Genomic DNA, 19,027 nt, shown 5'->3' with positions numbered 1-19,027 from the left:
ATGTGTAGGCCTATGGCCTGGGTTTAATGTGTAGGCCTATATACTGGGTTTAATGTGTAGGCCTATATACTGGGTTTAATGTGTAGGCCCCTGGGTTTAATGTGTAGGCCTATATACTGGGTTTAATGTGTAGGCCTATAGCCTGGGTTAAATGTGTAGGCCTATATCCTGGGTTTAAAGTGTAGGCCTATAGCCTAGGTTTAAGTTATATTGTGTTGTCTTCTATCAAATAAAAATCAATGATTGTTTTATTGTATTTTATTTTGGCAAAATAAATGCAAGTATAACACAACACAACCTCAACCCAGGATGTACGTACCCATAACACATATTTCCAAGGTCAATTCAATCAATCGACAGATTCATTCACTCATTCAAATGATTAAAAACCTCACTTTAATCACAATTTCATTGTATAAAACAATACAAAAACATCGCTCTTACAGAAGCAACCCCAGAACCGCATTTTTGAGACGCGTCTGATCCAGATGCAATGTTATCCCATCATCATCATCATGTCAGCTCAATTCCATCATGTCAGTGAAAGAAGTGCAGTTCACTTTTTACAGACATCAAACGTCTCTTCATAAATGTAATCTCATTACTTTTTCCATAAAACTAGGATGACTTCCGGGCTGTTACGTTTTATTGATAGGGAAAAAGCAAAAAAAAAAACACTTCTTGGAATAATGTAGTCGACTGCAACCATCCATCCTTATAAATAGTATAATCCTTGGTTTCAAGTAAAGTCAGAAAAAGGCCAATCCACCATCGTACGGCCAGTAAAACCTTCAGTGTTCACTTAACTCGGTGTAAAATGAAAAAAAAGTTAAACAGTTAAAAAGATTAAAATAAAATAAAAACTGCAAAAGTGTAAACATATATTCTTCTTCATTTTTACACTCTCGGAAGTTAAATTCACACTGAGAATTTGACTGTGTAGACATCGTTAAAATAATGAACACACCTCATCATTAAGTCCTCCATTTAGCAAGTATAATACTCAAGTTTAAACAGGTTTGTTCTCTTTCAAGCGATATCAATGACCCGAATCACGTTTAAAACCAAACGTCAAAAAAAGAAAAGAAAAAAAAAGTAGGACAAAAACAAATCCATTCTGCTGTGTCTCATGGGACATGGAGACCATGTTCTGTGTCCTCAAAAGTCTTTTGCCTTAAATTAAATGGGGAAAAAAAAACTTCCACGTGTTGAGTCAAATTACATCTTCACCTTGATCAAAGCACGTTGCTTCCTTTGATGTGCACAGCATTGTAATCCGAGAGTGAAACAGCCCACACTGGGGGGAAAAACGCCATTCACAGTTTAGTTGTTTTGCTGTAAATGTGAGGGTTTGAAAATGGACCCTTGTGGGTTCATTTTCAAATCCTCACAGTTGAATTGACATCAGAAGAAGTACAAGACAGGTTAACGGTTGTGTTTCCTTTGGCCCGTTAAAATTGTTCGTGGTTTCAGCGCCCCCTGTGGGGCGGTCACTTGGAAGCGCAGCCTCCAGGGTAAGGCGGCGGCGGGGAGTAGCTGTCTGTCCTGGGCTGCGTGGGGGTGTAGGGTGGGGGGTGCAGGGGGGAGGGGAACATCTCATAGTTGTAGGTGTAGGGAGGTGGTGGACCTGCGAGAGAGAGAGAGAGAGTTCGAAAACATGACTCATGACAAAAAAAAACTTGAGTGAAGTACGAATACAAGAACGCTCGCCCCGAAACACCATTGCCCCAGGTCAAATCCGGCAATCTTGGAACCTCGAAACTTTGCCTAATCCTCCTAACCTTATTCCTAAACTTAACCTCAGTAAAACTATGCCAAAACCTAACCTTATTCCTAAACTTAACCTCAGTAAAACTAATACAAGAACCGCTGGGGGCGAGCGGCCCGCCAAAAGAAATGTGAGCAAGTGGGTTTTGGGGCGAGCGTTCCGGTTACCTGAAGTACAACAATGTGCAAACACAAAAGCAAGATTTGTGAGCCGTTGTGACAGGAGAAGGATATCTAATGGAACTCAACCACCTTAAGGACTACTAATCAGTGTGTGTATCCCATTCCCTGCACCGTTTACACCGAATGACCTGACCATTTAATTGTACATACATTGTATTGTTTGTCCCTCAGGGCTCTAGTCTAGTGTATTTTATGTTTTCTGTTATTGTGGGGAAAGCTTTCACAGAAAATAGCCAATCAACAAGTTGTGAGCTTGTCGTTTTTTTCTTGCCATTTTCTGTGAAAGCCTTCCCCACAATACGGATGTTGGAATTTAAATGGTTAAATACATTTGACAATTTGAGTTTCTTTGGCAATGTAAAAGGCATTTCTCATGCCAATAAACAATAAAGCTCATTTGAATTGAAATTAAATTGAATTGAGGTTGAGAGGAGCACAAAGCTACGACTTTGATAGGAGAGCTGCGTCCTCTAGTGGTTGAATTGGTGAACTACACAGTGATGAGCATAATGAAGATGTGGGCAATGGAGTTTTATTGACATCGTTGCAGAAAACTAGCCTTCAATCAGAAACATGTATTGCACCAACACGTAAGATCAAAGACAAACAACACTTAAGCATTTCACCGTTATTGGAAAAAGTCTACAGCTGACCACAAAGATGACATATTCAAGTGCAAACAAAATCAGACATGTAGTCTTAATGCATTGGTTTTCAAAGTGGGGTCTGTGAACCCCAAGGGGTCCGTGAGGGGATTCCGGGGGGCCCTCAGCCAAATGAGTAGTTTAATTAAACTATAATTCAGTTCATTGCAATTATTACAATATAAATAATTCAGTTCATTGCAATTACTACAACACAAATAAGTCACTATTTTATCTATACCATCTATACTGTATCTACTGTATATCTATTACTCATACAAATTTAGCAAGCTCATAAGCATTGTCAACATTTCACATGAGGGTCCCCGGCACAGTCATTTGAAATGGAGACCTGACGCCTAAGGAAACACCATTTACTCTATTCTAGTCGTTCAGCTTAGCTTCAAGTGTTCAACTTTAAGAAAGTGCAGCATAAGGGCAGCATATGAAAGTTATATTACTTATGTACTGTATGTGGTATTTGCATTGAAATGTAAACCTCTGAAACACACTTACAGTATAGATGGACAAACATTGCAAGTACTGTGACAATGTACAAAACACTGGGGAAATAATACATATAATGACACAAATATATATATGAACACCAAAATGACATAAAACAAGAGGTCAAATTTGAGGTGAGGAGGTAATATGTGGGATTTAAGACGTGAATTCTTACATCATGTCCAACATACGGAAACAAGGGTTTGAAGACATTTTTCCTTTGGGAAAATAGACCCCAAATCCACCAACTCAAACTGGCAAAGAGCTTTAATTTTAAGAGAGGTTAATCACTTAAAACCGACATAACCACCGTTTCCCGCCTCTACACCAAATCTATTCACCAAAAATAGCAGATCTACAAGACCACAACGCCTCAAATTGCGACGTCTTTTGAGCTTGATAGGTTTGATGATTACCTGGCATCCTAGATAATTTCTAGCACTAAATTGATTTATTTGCACTCCATTTGTGTGACCATTTACCTGGATGATGGTCGACTAGGGCACGTGGGATTTACTCTGATTTCGCATTTATAAGCTCAGAGTGTCTGCTAAATGACATTTTGTGACAAATTGTACATTGTAATTGTGTAATTGTAAAATCTAATTGGCACATTTATATCAATATACCTTGAAAAATAATGCCTTTTAAAATGCTGCATTTTGAACTTGATTTTGAGCTTGAACATTTAATGGTACGTTTAGTTTTAGATACACTCTGTAACATTTATTGAATATAGACTAAACATAAAATGTCTAAAAGATAATAAAGCTATTTGGGGTAAATGGTTGATGTTTATATAAACTGTGTGGCTGACAATTGTCAATGTCCAATTACAGGTAGTAACAGTTTTTTTGCCTTGGCTATTTAAAAATAGCAGATGTACAAACTCACAGGACGTCACTCCGTGCCGTGCTGAGAGCTTGTACCTCTGCTATTTTTTTAATCTTTTGAAGAATCTTGAAAGTGTGGGAATTTCTGTGTTAGAAGGCATTCGTGGAATCAGCCTCAGGTCTTAATGGGTTTCTAGGAGGTTTTTGAGGTTGCTTTTGAAAAATATTTCCCACCACTTTCTTAATGTTCACACCCTTTCTAGCCGAGTTTCCAATCTCTCCCGGGGTTTAACAGTTCATCAGCCTATCGTTCACAAGGCCGTTTTGTTTTTCTCTTTTCACAAGGTCTTTCAGAATCATACGTTTGGAGCTGAAATCCCAGTCAGGGAAGAACAGAACAGTGGTTGACGCTGGAGGCTAAGGAGGTACTGTTACTGTGTTACACCTGTCCATGTACTCAAAAGATGTCTGCTACAGGATCGCCTGAGGACTACGACTAAAGTTTCAAAGAGTCTGGACCAGTGTGTGTGTGTGTGTGTGTGTGTGTGTGTGTGTGTGTGTGTGTGTGTGTGTGTGTGTGTGTGTGTGTTAAAGATACACGTGTGAGGTATGTCTCCGTGTAAGACAACGCACGTGTATGGGAGCTCTATCAAATCAAATGTGATTTCATATCAACCATCAGTTGGTTTTAACCCATTAAGACCTGAGGCCAATTCAAAAAAAATCTTCTAAATCAGTTTTCATAAAAACCTATGTTGCTATATATCGTTGCCGTCAGGCAGAAACCAATATTATTGCATATTTAACTATTTGTTTTTCCGTAAATTAACGCCCTACTTGATCATACTACAGCAGGGGTACTCAACTACAAAGGTCCACAAATCATTTTTTGAATAAGGCAAAGGTCCGTTTATTTAAGTCGGTCAATCGAGCAAAGCTTATCAAATCGGATCCCCTCCCAACCAACCAACTTAATAAAACCGGGGTGCAGAGCAGCGGCGCAAATCTGGGTTGAGGCCAAAAATGTTTGCACGTGTGTGCGAAATATTGAGGTTTTTATTTGTTATTTTTTCATTTTCCTCTAATCTAGCTAGTAGCTAATTTGATACTGTGTTATGTTAATTCTTCATTATTAATTACTTACAATGCATACGTGGGTACAGGTTCTATTAAATACGATTTTTTTAAATTATTTTAACATTTATTTTTATTCTAAATGACTTGGGGTGGGGGGGGGATCCAATCTGAAGCTAGGGGGAGAACACCTCCTCCAAGAATCCCCCAAAAATATATCAGGAAGGGGGTTACAGAACCCTCTCTCTTTTTTTTTTTTAAACTGTAATTTGCCGGGGGCACGGTGGCGCAGTCGGTAGCGCTGTCGCCTCACAGCTAGAAGGTCCTGGGTTCGATTCCCGCCAGGGACGCTGTGGGCGCTGGGGGCGTGTTCTCTCCTCCACGTCATCGGCGCCCATACCCTAGGTGGGGTTGGTGAAAGGGCCTACTCTGTGTGGAGTTTGCATGTTCTCCCCGTGTCTCCTAGGGTAGTTAATACCCTCACAAAAACATGTAGTAATCCTGGTCACTATACTGCCTCCCCCTGGTCAGCCGGGGCGCCTGATGGAGGAGAAGGGAACTGGTTGGAATAACGTGTTCCTTCCATGCGCTATGTCCAACCAGGGAAACTCCCCCCTGTCGGGTGATAAGAAGCGGCCTGCTTGCTCCTCATGCATTGAAGGAGGCATGAGCTTCAGCTTGGGCTCTCCCTAGGCTGGCAGAGGGTAGGTAGTGCCCAGGATTACATAGGCAATTGGCACTGGGTGAAAAAATGTGGGTTACAAAATCGTGGGATAAAAATTATAGAAAAAAAAAAAAAACCTGTAATTTGCCCAGGGTCCGCAGTGAGTTGTCCCTATTGAGTACCCCTGTACTACAGCGTCACACAGAAGCATCAAAACGCAGAATGAAGCGACGCGTTTTGAGCCTGTAGATCTGCTACTTTTTTTAAATTTGTTTTTTCATGAAAAGTAACAATTTTGGGCATATGTGGTTTCCACCCGAAAGAGACGATATATATAGCTAAAACGAAAATGACAAAGAGGGTTTCCCAGTTTTGATGGGTTAACAGAGACAACAAAGTGTAGAAGGGAGGGGGCATCATCTCGGCGTGCCGTCATCTCAAACACGGAAGAGATGCACAGGGGCCTCCGTGGCGCATTTGTACGATGCAGGAGCGCTCTGCGCGGCATGCAGATCGCTGTATCCACAACGATAAACGCCATCGGGTCCCCCAGCAAAGTAGAGGGCTGTGAACATGCGAGGTAGGGCTCTTATGACCCATCCATGTTATTTAGAAAGTATTCAGATAGGTGGTTTCCCAGGGGATGGGAAAACACCACTTTTTGAGCTACCAGTTGATGGGTTATTGAGGTGATCGATTGAGTTGATCAAAAACAACCATTATTGTTTGATTTATCCCAGATAGTCAGAATGTAATTTACCGTATTATTCATGTTCATTTATTAACTCATTCTTTGTTAAGTTTCATTATTAAATTATTGACTTATTAACCCATTCAGACTGGGATCTGTGTAATTTTAAGATCATATTATATTATATATTTTGTTTAATCATGAAAATGTGTGCAAATCTTTGAATGTACTGTATATATTTTTAAGCCAACATTTTTAACTTGCTTCTGGGGGGTCCCTGGAACAAAATATTTTGAGATGGGGGTCCACTACCAAATACATATCATTTTGGGGTCCTTGAGTTAGGATTTGGGGGTCCTTAAGTTAGGATTTAGAAGACTTAGAAGATTTGTAGAATCCCCAGAAGCAACAATTTTTGTTACAAATGTTCGCTTTAAAAAATATATATATATATATATATATATATATTCAAAGATTTGCACACATTTTCACGATTTTACAAAAAAATAGGAAATCTACATAAGCTCATAGCGCGACACTCAGTGCTGCGCTATGAGCTTGTAGATCTGCTATTTTTTAATAGCCAAAGAAATCTAAAATGACACAGATGCGTTCCCGGTCTGAATGGGTTAATAGCTTGAATTATTCTAATTAGCCTACAATAAGATATCAAAGCAATGGTGGTTTCCATCTTCTGGCAGTCTTGTCGAAATGGCTAAGAAAAGGCTGCCCACGCCTTATTTAGATGTATGGTTTTAGTAACTTTTCCCTGTGTTTACATACAAAACAGTAAATATATATATTATATATTTTCTATATATCATTTCCCTCTATACCGCACATCATCAGCCATTGGAGTGGTGCAGTGGTGTTTACCTGCAGAAACACACTGCCCTCTCGCTGTATTTTGGCGTTTTCACCGTTGGTTTTGGTAGCTCAAAAACATCCTGTCTATAAAATATCATTCATAAAATTGCTGTACTACAATGTTGAGGTCCTCACAATTATAGTAATACAAACGTGTGTGTGTGTGTGTTACTACCTGGGTAGCCTTGGGTCACAGTGTTGATGTAGGAGCTGTTGAAGACGCCCACGCGAGCGCCGCGCCCGTTCTTCATGCACATGCACACACACAGGAACAAGGCCGCTACCGCCCCCATGAGGAACACCACACCGAAGACGATGCCCGAGATCGCAGTCCCACTGCAACACACACACACACACACACACACACACACACACACACACACACACACACACACACACACACACACACACACACACACACACACACACACACACACACACACACACACACACACACACACACACACACACACACACACACACACACACACACACACACACACACACACACACACACACACACACAAATTCATTAACTCTGGCTTTTTTAACTTTGTGTTAAAACCCCCCCCACAATTATTCAATATTTTTCAAATACTCGCAGCACCGCACGAAGTGACGCACTGTGAGCTTGTAGATCGGCTATTTTTGAATAGCCAACGCTAAAATGACAGAGATGCTTTCCGGGTTTTTAAGTCAGCTACATAAAGAAACAATGCACATAGATCATTACCAATAGTCTAATGTGAATGTCACACACTACTATGACACTAATAAGAATGTACATGTGTGGGAGTGAGTGAGTGAGTGAGTGTGCTTATCTTGATCATATCTAATCATTTTTTTTTACATTTGTACATACTTGTAGTATTGCCTGGATCCTGCGTTTATGTGGTGGTGCTATTTTTAAATAGAGTCTAAAGCGAAGCACGCACATCCCAAAATAAAATGGTACAGGTGCAGGACAACAATATGTACACTGGGGGGGGGGGGGGGGGGTAAGAAAGGGAAGTCAGCACACTGTTCTCAGCTCCCAATAGGAAGAAGAAAAAAAAACTTTATAAGGACAACATTTCAACCCAAATGGGTCTTCATCAGGTCTTGGTTGAAACGTAATCACGTTTCTCTACTGTGAGCTGAGAAACAGTGTGCGGACTTCCCTTTCTTCTCTCCGGTGCTGCCACTTCCCCCCACAGGAATCAATAATGCTCTGCCAGTCTGTCTGTCTGTCCATAAGCACCCATGTTAACACATTAACTTTTTTCAATTTTCGATTCGGCACATTTCATTGTAACACCACCGGAAACACGTCGAGCACGTCGGCCCTCGTTCTAATGACGAAACTGAAACCCCATTTTCTCCTTGTAGTTTTTTCTCCTCGGTGATCACTGTTTAACATAAACCGTTCTAACTACAACATGGATGCCCCGTTTGACACGTGGTCTTCACTGCTCGAACCAGGCAGATGTCCGCGATGTATACAAACAGTGCAGAGCTCAATCTTACGGATTTTAACAAGGTCTATGGCGACGTGAAAAAAACAAAAAACAACAATAAAACCTTGGCACTGGTGAGTACATTATGAGATTAACCTCTGGCGGTCAATGTGTTAACCCTTTAAGACCGGGAACGCATCGGTGTCATTTTAAGATTTCTTTGGCTCTTTTTCATCGTGAAAATGTGTGCAAATCTTTAGTTTGAATATATATACATACTTTTTTAAAGCGAAAGTTTTTAACTCAAATCTTTGCTTATGGGGATTTTACAAATGTCTTCTAAATCCTAACACTTTGTTTTCTCCTAAAGTTTTTTTTTTTTTTTTTTTTTACTTATGTTGCTATATTTTCAATGGTTTTCAAACTTTTTTCATGTCAAGGACCCCCAAAATAATATGTATTTGTCCGCGGACCCCCTCCCATCAAAAAATATTTTGTTCCAGGGACCCCCAGAAGCAAAGATTTGAGTTAATAAATGATTTGCACAAATTTTCAAGATTTTTCCAAAAAATAGCAGATCTACAAGCTCATAGCGCGGCACTCGGTGCCGCGCTATGAGCATGTATATCTGCTATTTTTATGTAGCCAAAGAAATCTTAAAATGACACACATGCGTTCCCTTCCCGGCCTTAAAAGGGTTAAAAGCTGGATTGATTTAGTCTTGTCTCATACCAATTTCCTGTAAACGTGTTTGTTTCCTGTACACGTCAATGATGTGGCATTGTGTCTCCTTTGAAACAAACAATCAATTGATCGACCGACACCTGTGCTAATAATGTTTGACCTGTGTGTGTGTTGGGGGTCATCTGTATAGGGCATCGATTCTCATGTGTGGTGTCCAGGGACCCCCAGGGCTCCTTGAGAGAGGGGGTCTCCAGGGGGCCTCAACCAAAATGAAGAACAGTTTAATTCCACTATTAGACGTTTAAACCAATGAATGAGAGAATGTATAAGAATGATCGGCTCGGGGGGAGGGAAGCCGGACGGTTGAGGCTGATATTATTCACTGCAGGAGATTCCTACGGGCCGGGGGGGGCGGCACCTGTCAGCGGGGAGTGTTGGGTGGGAGGAGTAGGACGAAGGCTCTAAGACTACGTCCTCCCGGTGGGGGCTCCTCACTGGCAGGTGAGTCAGTGGGATACAACAGCAGTGACGACGCACACATGTGTGTGGGGAGGAACCAATATGCTCTATGCACAGCAGCCATATTGGGAATGAATTGGGCCCCTTCCTTACTGCCTTCACAGGTGTTACCAATGATACTAATTAAGGCTCAGTTCCATTTAGTGTGGCATAGTGGTTGTCTCATTTTCAAGGACCCCCAAATGGAAGGACCCCCAAATGGAAGGACCCCCAAATGGAATCAAGGACCCCCAAATGGAACCAAATGGACCCTTACGGGTCCATTTGGTTCCATTTGTACACTCTCAGAGTTACACACCCACCATAAGGGGCCATTTGGGAGCCAAAATGGAGTGTTTCTAGTGAGCCAACATGCACAATATCAGCACCCTGACCAGAATGGAACACAGCCTTCATAGGGCATCGCAGTTGTGGCCACTTCCGGGTTCCACTGCAAAATTCTCAATGCATTTTTCCCACTGACTTTTCCAAAAATCAATTAATGTAAGCCTAGAATCAAGCCATCCAGGCATAGTCCAGGCTCCTGGCTCCTGTCATGACCATTAAACATTTTTTTTCTGTGATTTATTTTATTTTATATTTAATTATATGATATACTATATTTAATAAATACCCTTTGTTTTGCCGTTTTCCTTTTTTTTTTTTTCACAGAATCAAACGTTGTATGGTCATGATTCACCAGGAGCCTGGATAGCTTGATTCTAGGCTTAAATTAATTGATATAAATATTTTTGGAAAAGTCAATGGGAAAAATGCATTGAGTATTTTGCAGTGGCACCAGGAAGTGGGCGGGAACTGCGATGCCCTATCATAGTATCATTGGTAACACCTGTGAAGGAAGTAAGAAGAGGCCCAATTTCTTTCCAATATGGCTGCTGTGCATAGAGCCTATTTTCAAGATTCTCAAGTGGGCCCTGATCGAGAAAAGGTTGAGAAGGGAGAAGGGATAAGCCTTCTTTTGTTTTTATTATACAATACATCTTTTCGAATGGGGGTCCACAGCCTAAAACCTATCAATGTGGGGGTCCTAGACATGAAAAAGGAGAACCACACAGCTGTATGGAGTAAGAAAGTGAGAAGAACAGCCTTCTGAAAGGGTGACATCTGACATGCACAGGTCAAAGGTGACAAGACACCCAAGTGACCAAACAGCTGGTGTTTGTTTGTCAGCGTTAAGATGAACGCTGAGCTTGCGTGCATGCGTGTGTGTGCCTGCGTGCGTGCATGTGACAGAAAGCGTCTTTCTGTCAGAAAGCTCCTTACTGCCAGAAACACAAACAAATTGTTAGTTTAAAGTCTTCTTTCAATTATCATGATATGTGTTTTGGTAAATTATGGTCCCATAATTTTTTTAATTGATGATAAAGTAGGGTTATGCGTCTAGGGCTTCTACTGAGTGAAGACCTGCCCTTTCGGCCAATAGCATTAGTTTCCGGGTTGCTTTTCGAGACCGAAAATTCCAAGATGGTGGATTTGAATTCGCCAGAAAACAGGCTTCAAAGAGGGTCTGTGGAAACAAATGGGTGCATTGCGTTCCCTGTGTCCATTCTATTTTTACAGTCTATGGTGTGTGTGTGTGTGTGTGTGTGTGTGTGTGTGTGTGTGTGTGTGTGTGTGTGTGTGTGTGTGTGTGTGTGTGTGTGTGTGTGTGTGTGTGTGTGTGTGTGTGTGTGTGTGTGTGTGTGTGTGTGTGTGTGTCTTACGAGAGCACGTCTCCGACGTAGGCGTAGTAGGAACAGCAGAAAGGTGGCGCACCATCACAGCAGTACTCCAAACAGCCATTACATTGTGCATCACTGCCTGCTAGATGCGCGCACACACACACACACACACACACACACACACACACACACACACACACACACACACACACACACACACACGTTTATATAACCTTACATGAATCATGTTTGTTTTTCCTTGCACACAACTTTCTTTGAAAGCACAAAAAATAGCTATATAGGCCTACGTAGATATTTGTATTATTTATTAAGGGAAATAACTCCTTTTGGTTTGTATGCAAGTCAGGCCTTTTGAACAGTCCCAGAATGCTGTGTTTTTAAGAGGTAATTTAGAAAACACTGACGGCTCAATACTACCATTTATTTCATTAATAAGATATGAGGTTGAATTTATCCTGTCAAGCTCAAGTCTTCAAACATGCTCCAATTCAATCGAGAGGTTTTCAAAACACTGACGTAGTGGAGAGGGTACAGAGTAGGGGAGGGGTGTCCTTTGTTCATAATCTAAAAGCCCAATTAGTGAAAATAGCTGATCTACAAGCTCACAAAGCATTACATCCCGAGGCACTGTGAGCTTGTACATATATATTTTTTCTCTCTCCCTCTCCTTTTTTTTTAATTCAGAATTTCTTTTGACATTTTCCGAAATGGACAAAATAGGGTCACCAGGTTGAAAGTTTAAGTCTTTTCTCTACTCTGGGGAAAGACTTCACACTTTCCTTTTAACCTTTTACCCAGATGAATAAAATCATTTCATGCGCTTTAATGGAACCTTTCATGGACCAACCTCAAAGCATTAGGAGCAAACAACCACATCCCAACAGCTTCTAATTATACCCTCAAAGCAGTCTTGCAGAATTAGGGACACAGTTGACTCATTATAGAAGCACAGAGCACTTTGGGAGTGCGGACACTTAAAAGAGCACAGTGTGGTTAGATCCGCTACTTTTAACCCTTTAAGACCTGAGGCCGATTCGACAAAATGTCTTCTAAATCCTAACAGTTTCCTGAAAAACACATATGTTGCTATATAACTTTTTCATGTCAAGGACCCCAAAATGATATGTATTTGGCCGTGGACCACCCCCCATCTCAAAATATTTTGTTCCAGGGACCCCCAGAAGCAAAGATTTGAGAAAAAAATATACATATTCAAAGACTTGCACAAATCTTCACGATTTAAAAAAAAATAGCAGATCTATAAGCTCATAGCGCAAGCACGAAGTGATGCGCTATGAGCTTGTAGATCTGCTATTTTTTTGTATCGTTTGCACAAACCTTCACGATTTTTCAAGAAATAGCAGATTAACAAGCTCATAGCGCAAGCACAAAGTGACACGCTGAGCTTGTATATCTGCTATTTTTGAATAGCCAAAGTATAAAATATGGCTAAAATCTAAAATGACACAGATGCGTTCCCGGATTGAATGGGTTAAACATGTGTAGGTCTAAGTGTTTCCTGTACACAAGTCACACCTTTTAAAACACACAGCCACCCTTACTTGCCTGTGTGTTTCAGCAACACGACTAAAGACTAAATAACATCAAAACTGATGTATCATATATCAGATAAAAGAATTTGCTCATACAAGTTAGGCCAACAGATTAAGGGACAACTTCAGATATTTACATACGAATCCATGTCAAGACAACAGTTGCCCTTTAATTTTTAATCATATAGCGGCTATATGATTAGGCCTATGGAAATTACTTAAAATGAGAAAGTTCTCCATAACTGCAGATAAAGCAGCTGTCCTCGTAAGAACCATGACACACTTTCAGTGTCATGGTTGCTAGGTGTATTGGTCTATAATGGAATCTCTAACATTCAAAACCACCTTTTTTGCAATGCTCTGGATCCCTTTCTACTGTTAACAGATAGACACAAAATACATATTGACGATGCCTTGTATTTGCTCATAATTCATATGGAGCTTGGGTGAGTTTGATCTTCTTCCATCACTTCTGAATGTTGGGGGATTCAGCCATTCAAACACATTTCCACAAATGTATATAACATATTTAGTGTTAATGAGATGAGATTATAAACATCTACTTTAGTGCCGTTTTTCCAGCTTTTCAATTATCTGCTCTGCTGCCCTGTCTTTAAATCTTTGTGCCTTCTTCGAAACACAAAGCCTGCCAAATCAGTCGGGATCGCGAGAGATGCATTTGTCCATCCGAGGTACGTGATTGATGGCGCGCTTACAGATCCAGTCTAGTCTGGCAGACATGCGTCATGCGTGTGTATGTTTGAGTGTGTCTGCTTGTGATGAGCTGAATGCAGTGTCGTTAACCCATTAAGACCGGGAAGGGAACGCATCGGTGTCATTTTAAGATTTCTTTGGCTATTCAAAAATAGCAGATACACAAGCTCATAGCGCGGCACCAAGTGCCGGGCTATGACCTTGTAGATCTGCTATTTTTTTTTTAAAGTGTGGAAAATTATACGTATTTTTTAAAGCATTTTAAAACCTTTTTAACTCAAATCTTTGCTTCTGGGGATTCTACAAATGTCTTCTAAATCCTAAAAGTTTTTTGACTTATGATGCGATGCTATAATATCAGTGGTTCTCAAACTTTTTTCATGTCAAGGACCCCCAACATTTTATGTATTTGGCCACGGACCCCCATCTCAAAATATGTTGTTCCAGGGACCCCCCAGAAGCAAATATTTGAGAAAATAATAATAATAATAATAATAATAATAATAATACAAAAAATAAATAAATATATATATATATATATATATATATATATACACATATACACACACGCACCAAGATTTGCACAAATTTTCCACGATTTCTCAAGAAATAGCAGATCTACAAGCTCGTAGTGTGGCACTCGGTGCCGCGCTACACGCTTGTAGATCTACCATTTTTGAATAGCCAAAGAAATTTAAAAATTACACACGGATGCGTTCCCGGTCTTAATAGGTTAAAGCCTATTAATTCAAACAGCATTGTGCACACAGCTGTGTGTGTCTCAGAGTACTCGCCCAGACATGCAGCGCTGGTGATGACACAAGCAACACCTTTTATGATTGAAGGTTTTTCTCTCTTTTGTGAGCTGGGAGCGATATTGGTCTTTCTGCTGTCACGATTTGTTTTGTTTTAATTGCAAAGCATGGTGGGAGAACAGCGTGAGAGGGCCTTTTAAAAGGTCAGATGCATAAAAGCAATACAATAGGCTCTATGCACAGCAGCCATACTATCACTTCCTTCACATGTGTTACCAATGATACTAATGAAGGCTCTGTTCCATTTAGTGTAGCACAGTGGTATCCACGACCCCCATAACTCTGAGAGTGTACAAATGGAACCAAATGGAGTCCATTTGTACACTCTCAGAGTTACACACCTGCAAGGGGCCATTTGGAGGGACCCCAACTGTAGACCCACTGGTGTAACCAGTGGGTCTACATGCACAATATCAGCACCCTGACTCTGTTTGAGCAGAATGGAACAGAGCCTTCATTAGTATCATTGGTACAGTAACACCTGTGAATGTCTTCATAATATGGCTACTGTGAATAGAGCCTATCAGGGTTATTATTAATTTGCACGTGTATCCTAGTAAGTATGTGTGTGTGTGTGTGTGTGTGTGTGTGTGTGTGTGTGTGTGTGTGTGTGTGTGTGTGTGTGTGTGTGTGTGTGTGTGTGTGTGTGTGTGTGTGTGTGTGTGTGTGTGTGTGTGTGTGTGTGTCCCCGTTAGCTAAGAAAACATCTGTTTCCAATCAACAATTTCCCAGAACCTGAATGCTCTGTACATGTGTGTGTGGGTGGGTGTGTGTGTGTGTATACTGTGTACAGTCACCGTGCAAGAATTTAGGGGTAAATGGGCATAGAAAGCAGAGTATATACTGCTAAAGCAGGGGTTCTTCAACGTTCTTCAGGCCCAGGACCCCCTTAGCTGAGAGGGGGATGAAGCAGGGACCCCCCCACTACAAATTGGATTCATGTTAAATGTGTGTTTTCAGACATTTAACCACTTAAACCCTCAACACTTTGCTGAATTGACCTTTGGCTCTGTACTTGGTCCGCTCTTTTCCCCTGTACACCAAACCTCTCCGCCGGCTATTTGCGGGTAATGTTCCCCCCAGAATAGGGTTAGACCCTGTGTTGAAGACCCGCTAAAGACTTTCACAGAGAAGAGCTGTTGCACTTTTCCATAAAAGTGTTTCACTTCCAGGTGAACGCCTCAGAGCTCCCCACTCCCAGACAGACTTTTGCTGTAGTAGGCCCTCTCTTTCTGGGTGGTCCTCTGACTCTTGCCCCCCCCCCCTTTTTTCTCCCTCTCCTGGCTCCTGTCTCTCGACACCCTGGGAGACAATGGCACCATGTTCCCCCTATACCTCTCCCCTGCCCCCCCACTCAGCTGTAGCTACAACCCACTGCTTTCAAAGTTTACCCCCGGCCACCATGTGTTTTAGCTCGGGCCTACTTTGAGGAACTTTTTAAATGAACTCCAGCTCAATGAAAAGGCCGTTATTGGACCCTAGTCAATTAGTCTATAGACCACGTAGTCAAATATTATCATTACCAACTCAGCACGCAAATCCTTCCATGAGAATAACAAGCAACTTATCATAAATAGCCTATCCACATTAACCCAGGCGTCCCCTTTGGACACATAGGAAAGAATCGAGCAGATGTACAAGCTCCTACAAGCTATAAGTAGGCCTATTAAGTATTTCGGCTATTGTCTTTACTTGTCGTAGCTATATGACGAAGTAGCTTAAGGTTTTTTATAAACAGTATAAACCACTGTTTCCCAAACACTGGGTCGAGACACATTTGTAGGTTGCGGACACATTTTTATGGGTCACGAGTAGATCCCTTTAGTTTTAGATAACTACATTTTGTCTATAGTTATTTCAAAATATTTAAGTATTTTCTTGAATTAAAAACAAAAAATCAAAACAATTTCTTGAATAAATAAAAAAAGAGAAAGAAAACAAATGTTTAAGCGACACGCTGTGAGCTTGTAGATCTGCTATTTTCACTAGTTTGGGAGCTGGGTATGGGTATATTCTCTTTGGGTCTCGAGCTAAAACGTTTGGGAACGACTGGTATATACAGTGTGTGTGCCACAGCGTTTTTCGTCTCCCAGCTTGTTAAACCTCTCGATGACAAGTTCACGTCATGAATAATGAACTATGAACAAGCTGGTTCACCAGCCTCACCGTGGATGAAGTGTTAAATAAGTAATGGTCCTGGTGAAAACTTATTATGGAGAGGGAAACAACAACAACAACAACAACAACAACAAGCCAACCAGTGGTGGAAAAACACATTTTGTTACTTAAAGGACGACTTCACTCATTTCCCACCTATCTTTATATAATTGGTGCTCACTAATGCTCATTATCAAATGGTGCCTTTTTTTCCAATTAGGTCTGTGTCTCACAGGAGGGCTGTGGACACTTCTGAAACCCACCTACCAGTGACATCATCATTAGGCAGGGTTTTTCCCTGCAGTTTCTATTAGCTTGGATTCCCAATTGATTATGTCACTGTTAGGCAGCTTTCTGAACTGTCCACAGGCTTCCTCTGAGACAATACAGAGACGACCAATTATGTGAAGAAAGGTTGAAAATGGGTGAAATCGTCCTTTAAGTAAAAGTAGCCTATCAATACTGCAATGTAGAAATACAATCAAAGTCCCAAATTCTAAATTTACTTGAGTAAAAGTATTGGCACCAAAATGTACTTAAAAGTACCAAAAGTAGAAAGCACTCATTATGCAGAAATGCCCCATTTCAGAAGTTTTCAAATGTATACAAATCTTTTGAAAATAGCAGATCTAGAAGCTCACAGTGCAACTAGTCCACACATCTACAAAGTAACTAGTAACTAAAGTTTTCAAATAATTGTAATGGAGTAAAAAAAAAGTACATTTGCCTGAGATATCGTGGAGTAGAAGTAAAAGTACAGAACATCAGAAATACTCCGGTAAAGTTTTTTAAAAAAAGTAAAAAGTACAGTAAAAAAGTTTAAAAAAAGTTAAAATAAAAATAAAATAAAAAGTACATTACTTGAGTAAATGTACTTAGTTACTTTACACCACTGCAAGCCAACTCACCGCTGAACAAACAGAAGAGCAGTGAAGTCCGGAGGAGTTCTTCTGCGGTTCTTCTGGCAGGAGTCTCTCCTTCCATGGCGAGACTGGATCCTTCACCCCTAATATACATATATATATACCCTCTATCTGTTCAGATGGTCCGTTACATGCATCAGTAACACCTAACTAGCGCTTTGTAACGTGGTGGGGCGCCCATGTGCCTTCACCACCCCCAGCATTGTGGACTATTAAGGAGTTTGTCACTCTCTAGGTCGTTGAGAGAGGTACTATAGCCTTCTTCTGTTCAACTTCACTCCCTCCTCGTTGCTCCACTCGGAGTGTCTGAGCGTTTTATGTGCCTGGCCGTTTGCTCGCTCTCCTCAGTCCCCTCCCCCCTCCTCCTCCTCCTCTATCCCTCCCTGAGAGAGAGAGAGAGAGAGAGAGAGAGAGAGAGAGAGAGAGAGAGAGAGAGAGAGAGAGAGAGAGAGAGAGAGAGAGCAAGGGAGGGAGAGAGAGAGAGCCAGGGGAAGGAGAGAGAGGGAGGGCTTGTCTGAGGGAGGGAGAGAGAGGAGGGAGGGAGGGAGGGAGGGAGAGAGAGAGAGAGAGAGAGAGAGAGAGAGAGAGAGAGAGAGAGAGAGAGAGAGAGAGAGAGAGAGAGAGAGGAAGGATAGAGGGAGAGAGAGAGAGAGATAGAGAAAGGGAGCGATAGAGAGAGGGGGGAGAGGGAAAGAGGGAGGGAGAGAGAGAGAGATCATGTTTATAAGTTATACACATTTCTTTGTATTTTAATTTTAAGTTTGTTTATTTTACGTTTGGTACCCATTATACTTTATCATAGCCTACTTTATACATCAAAATGTTAACATCTCTGTTTACATCTATAGGCTATTTATTCTAGTGAGATTATTGAGGTTATTGTTTGATACTAGACCATGTATTTATTTATGTATTTATTTATTAATTCATTCATGAATTTAATAAGTCTGAAAATACACACTGACATGAATCCAGCATATAAAAAAAAAATAAAGACATTTAATGTAGGCCTAACCATGAATCCTTGTGCTATATATGTGAACAAGTAAACCTGTGCTAAAAACACACAGTGCAGCACCTGTCCACAACAATGGCAAACTACTTTAACTACTGAAACACAATGGCCAGTTATAACTGTATATCAGAATCAGCTTTATTGTCACATCACAGGCTTACAGAGTAAAGAAGTGGGTGAAATCAGTTTTCGTGCATAGTTCCCATCGGATCGTTATTTCCATAGAAGAAAGAAAAGGAAGACGAAGAGGGGGGAGATAAAACTAAAAACAAATAACAAATCATTACATATTTACACAT

The 19,027-nt window shown here is 40.9% G+C and overlaps 1 protein-coding gene across 2 annotated transcripts; it reads right to left on the bottom strand.

The window, feature by feature from the left end:
* Window positions 1–327: 327 nt before the first annotated feature.
* cyyr1 (cysteine/tyrosine-rich 1) lies at window positions 328–17,985 on the bottom strand. Of its 2 annotated transcripts, none has more exons than XM_084051170.1 (4): window positions 17,699–17,985; window positions 11,573–11,672; window positions 7,406–7,566; window positions 328–1,627 (listed from the first exon to the last, which is right to left on the bottom strand). In XM_084051170.1, the coding sequence occupies exons 1-4, from the start codon at window positions 17,805–17,807 to the stop codon at window positions 1,491–1,493; spliced, it is 507 nt and encodes a 168-aa protein (XP_083907296.1). In that variant the 5' UTR covers window positions 17,808–17,985; the 3' UTR covers window positions 328–1,490. The 2 variants fall into 2 exon arrangements, with proteins under 2 accessions (XP_083907296.1, XP_083907297.1); XM_084051171.1 differs by having other exon boundaries at window positions 11,573–11,669.
* Window positions 17,986–19,027: the final 1,042 nt, after the last annotated feature.

This window comes from Gymnoscopelus microlampas (assembly GCF_963454915.1).
Source record: "Gymnoscopelus microlampas genome assembly, chromosome: 24".
Lineage (NCBI taxonomy): Eukaryota > Metazoa > Chordata > Actinopteri > Myctophiformes > Myctophidae > Gymnoscopelus > Gymnoscopelus microlampas.
Note: the sequence above shows the minus strand (reverse complement) of the source record. Positions and strands in the feature narration are given on the sequence as shown.

Coding starts and splice junctions, on each gene's coding strand:
- cyyr1 (XM_084051170.1), bottom strand. CDS start 17,807: ATGTATATTAGGGGTGAAGGATCCAGTCTCGCCATGGAAGGAGAGACT. Junction 11,673..17,698: donor GCTCTTCTGTTTGTTCAGCG/GTGAGTTGGCTT, acceptor GCGCGCATCTAG/CAGGCAGTGATGCACAATGT. Junction 7,567..11,572: donor TACGTCGGAGACGTGCTCTC/GTAAGACACACA, acceptor TGTGTGTTGCAG/TGGGACTGCGATCTCGGGCA.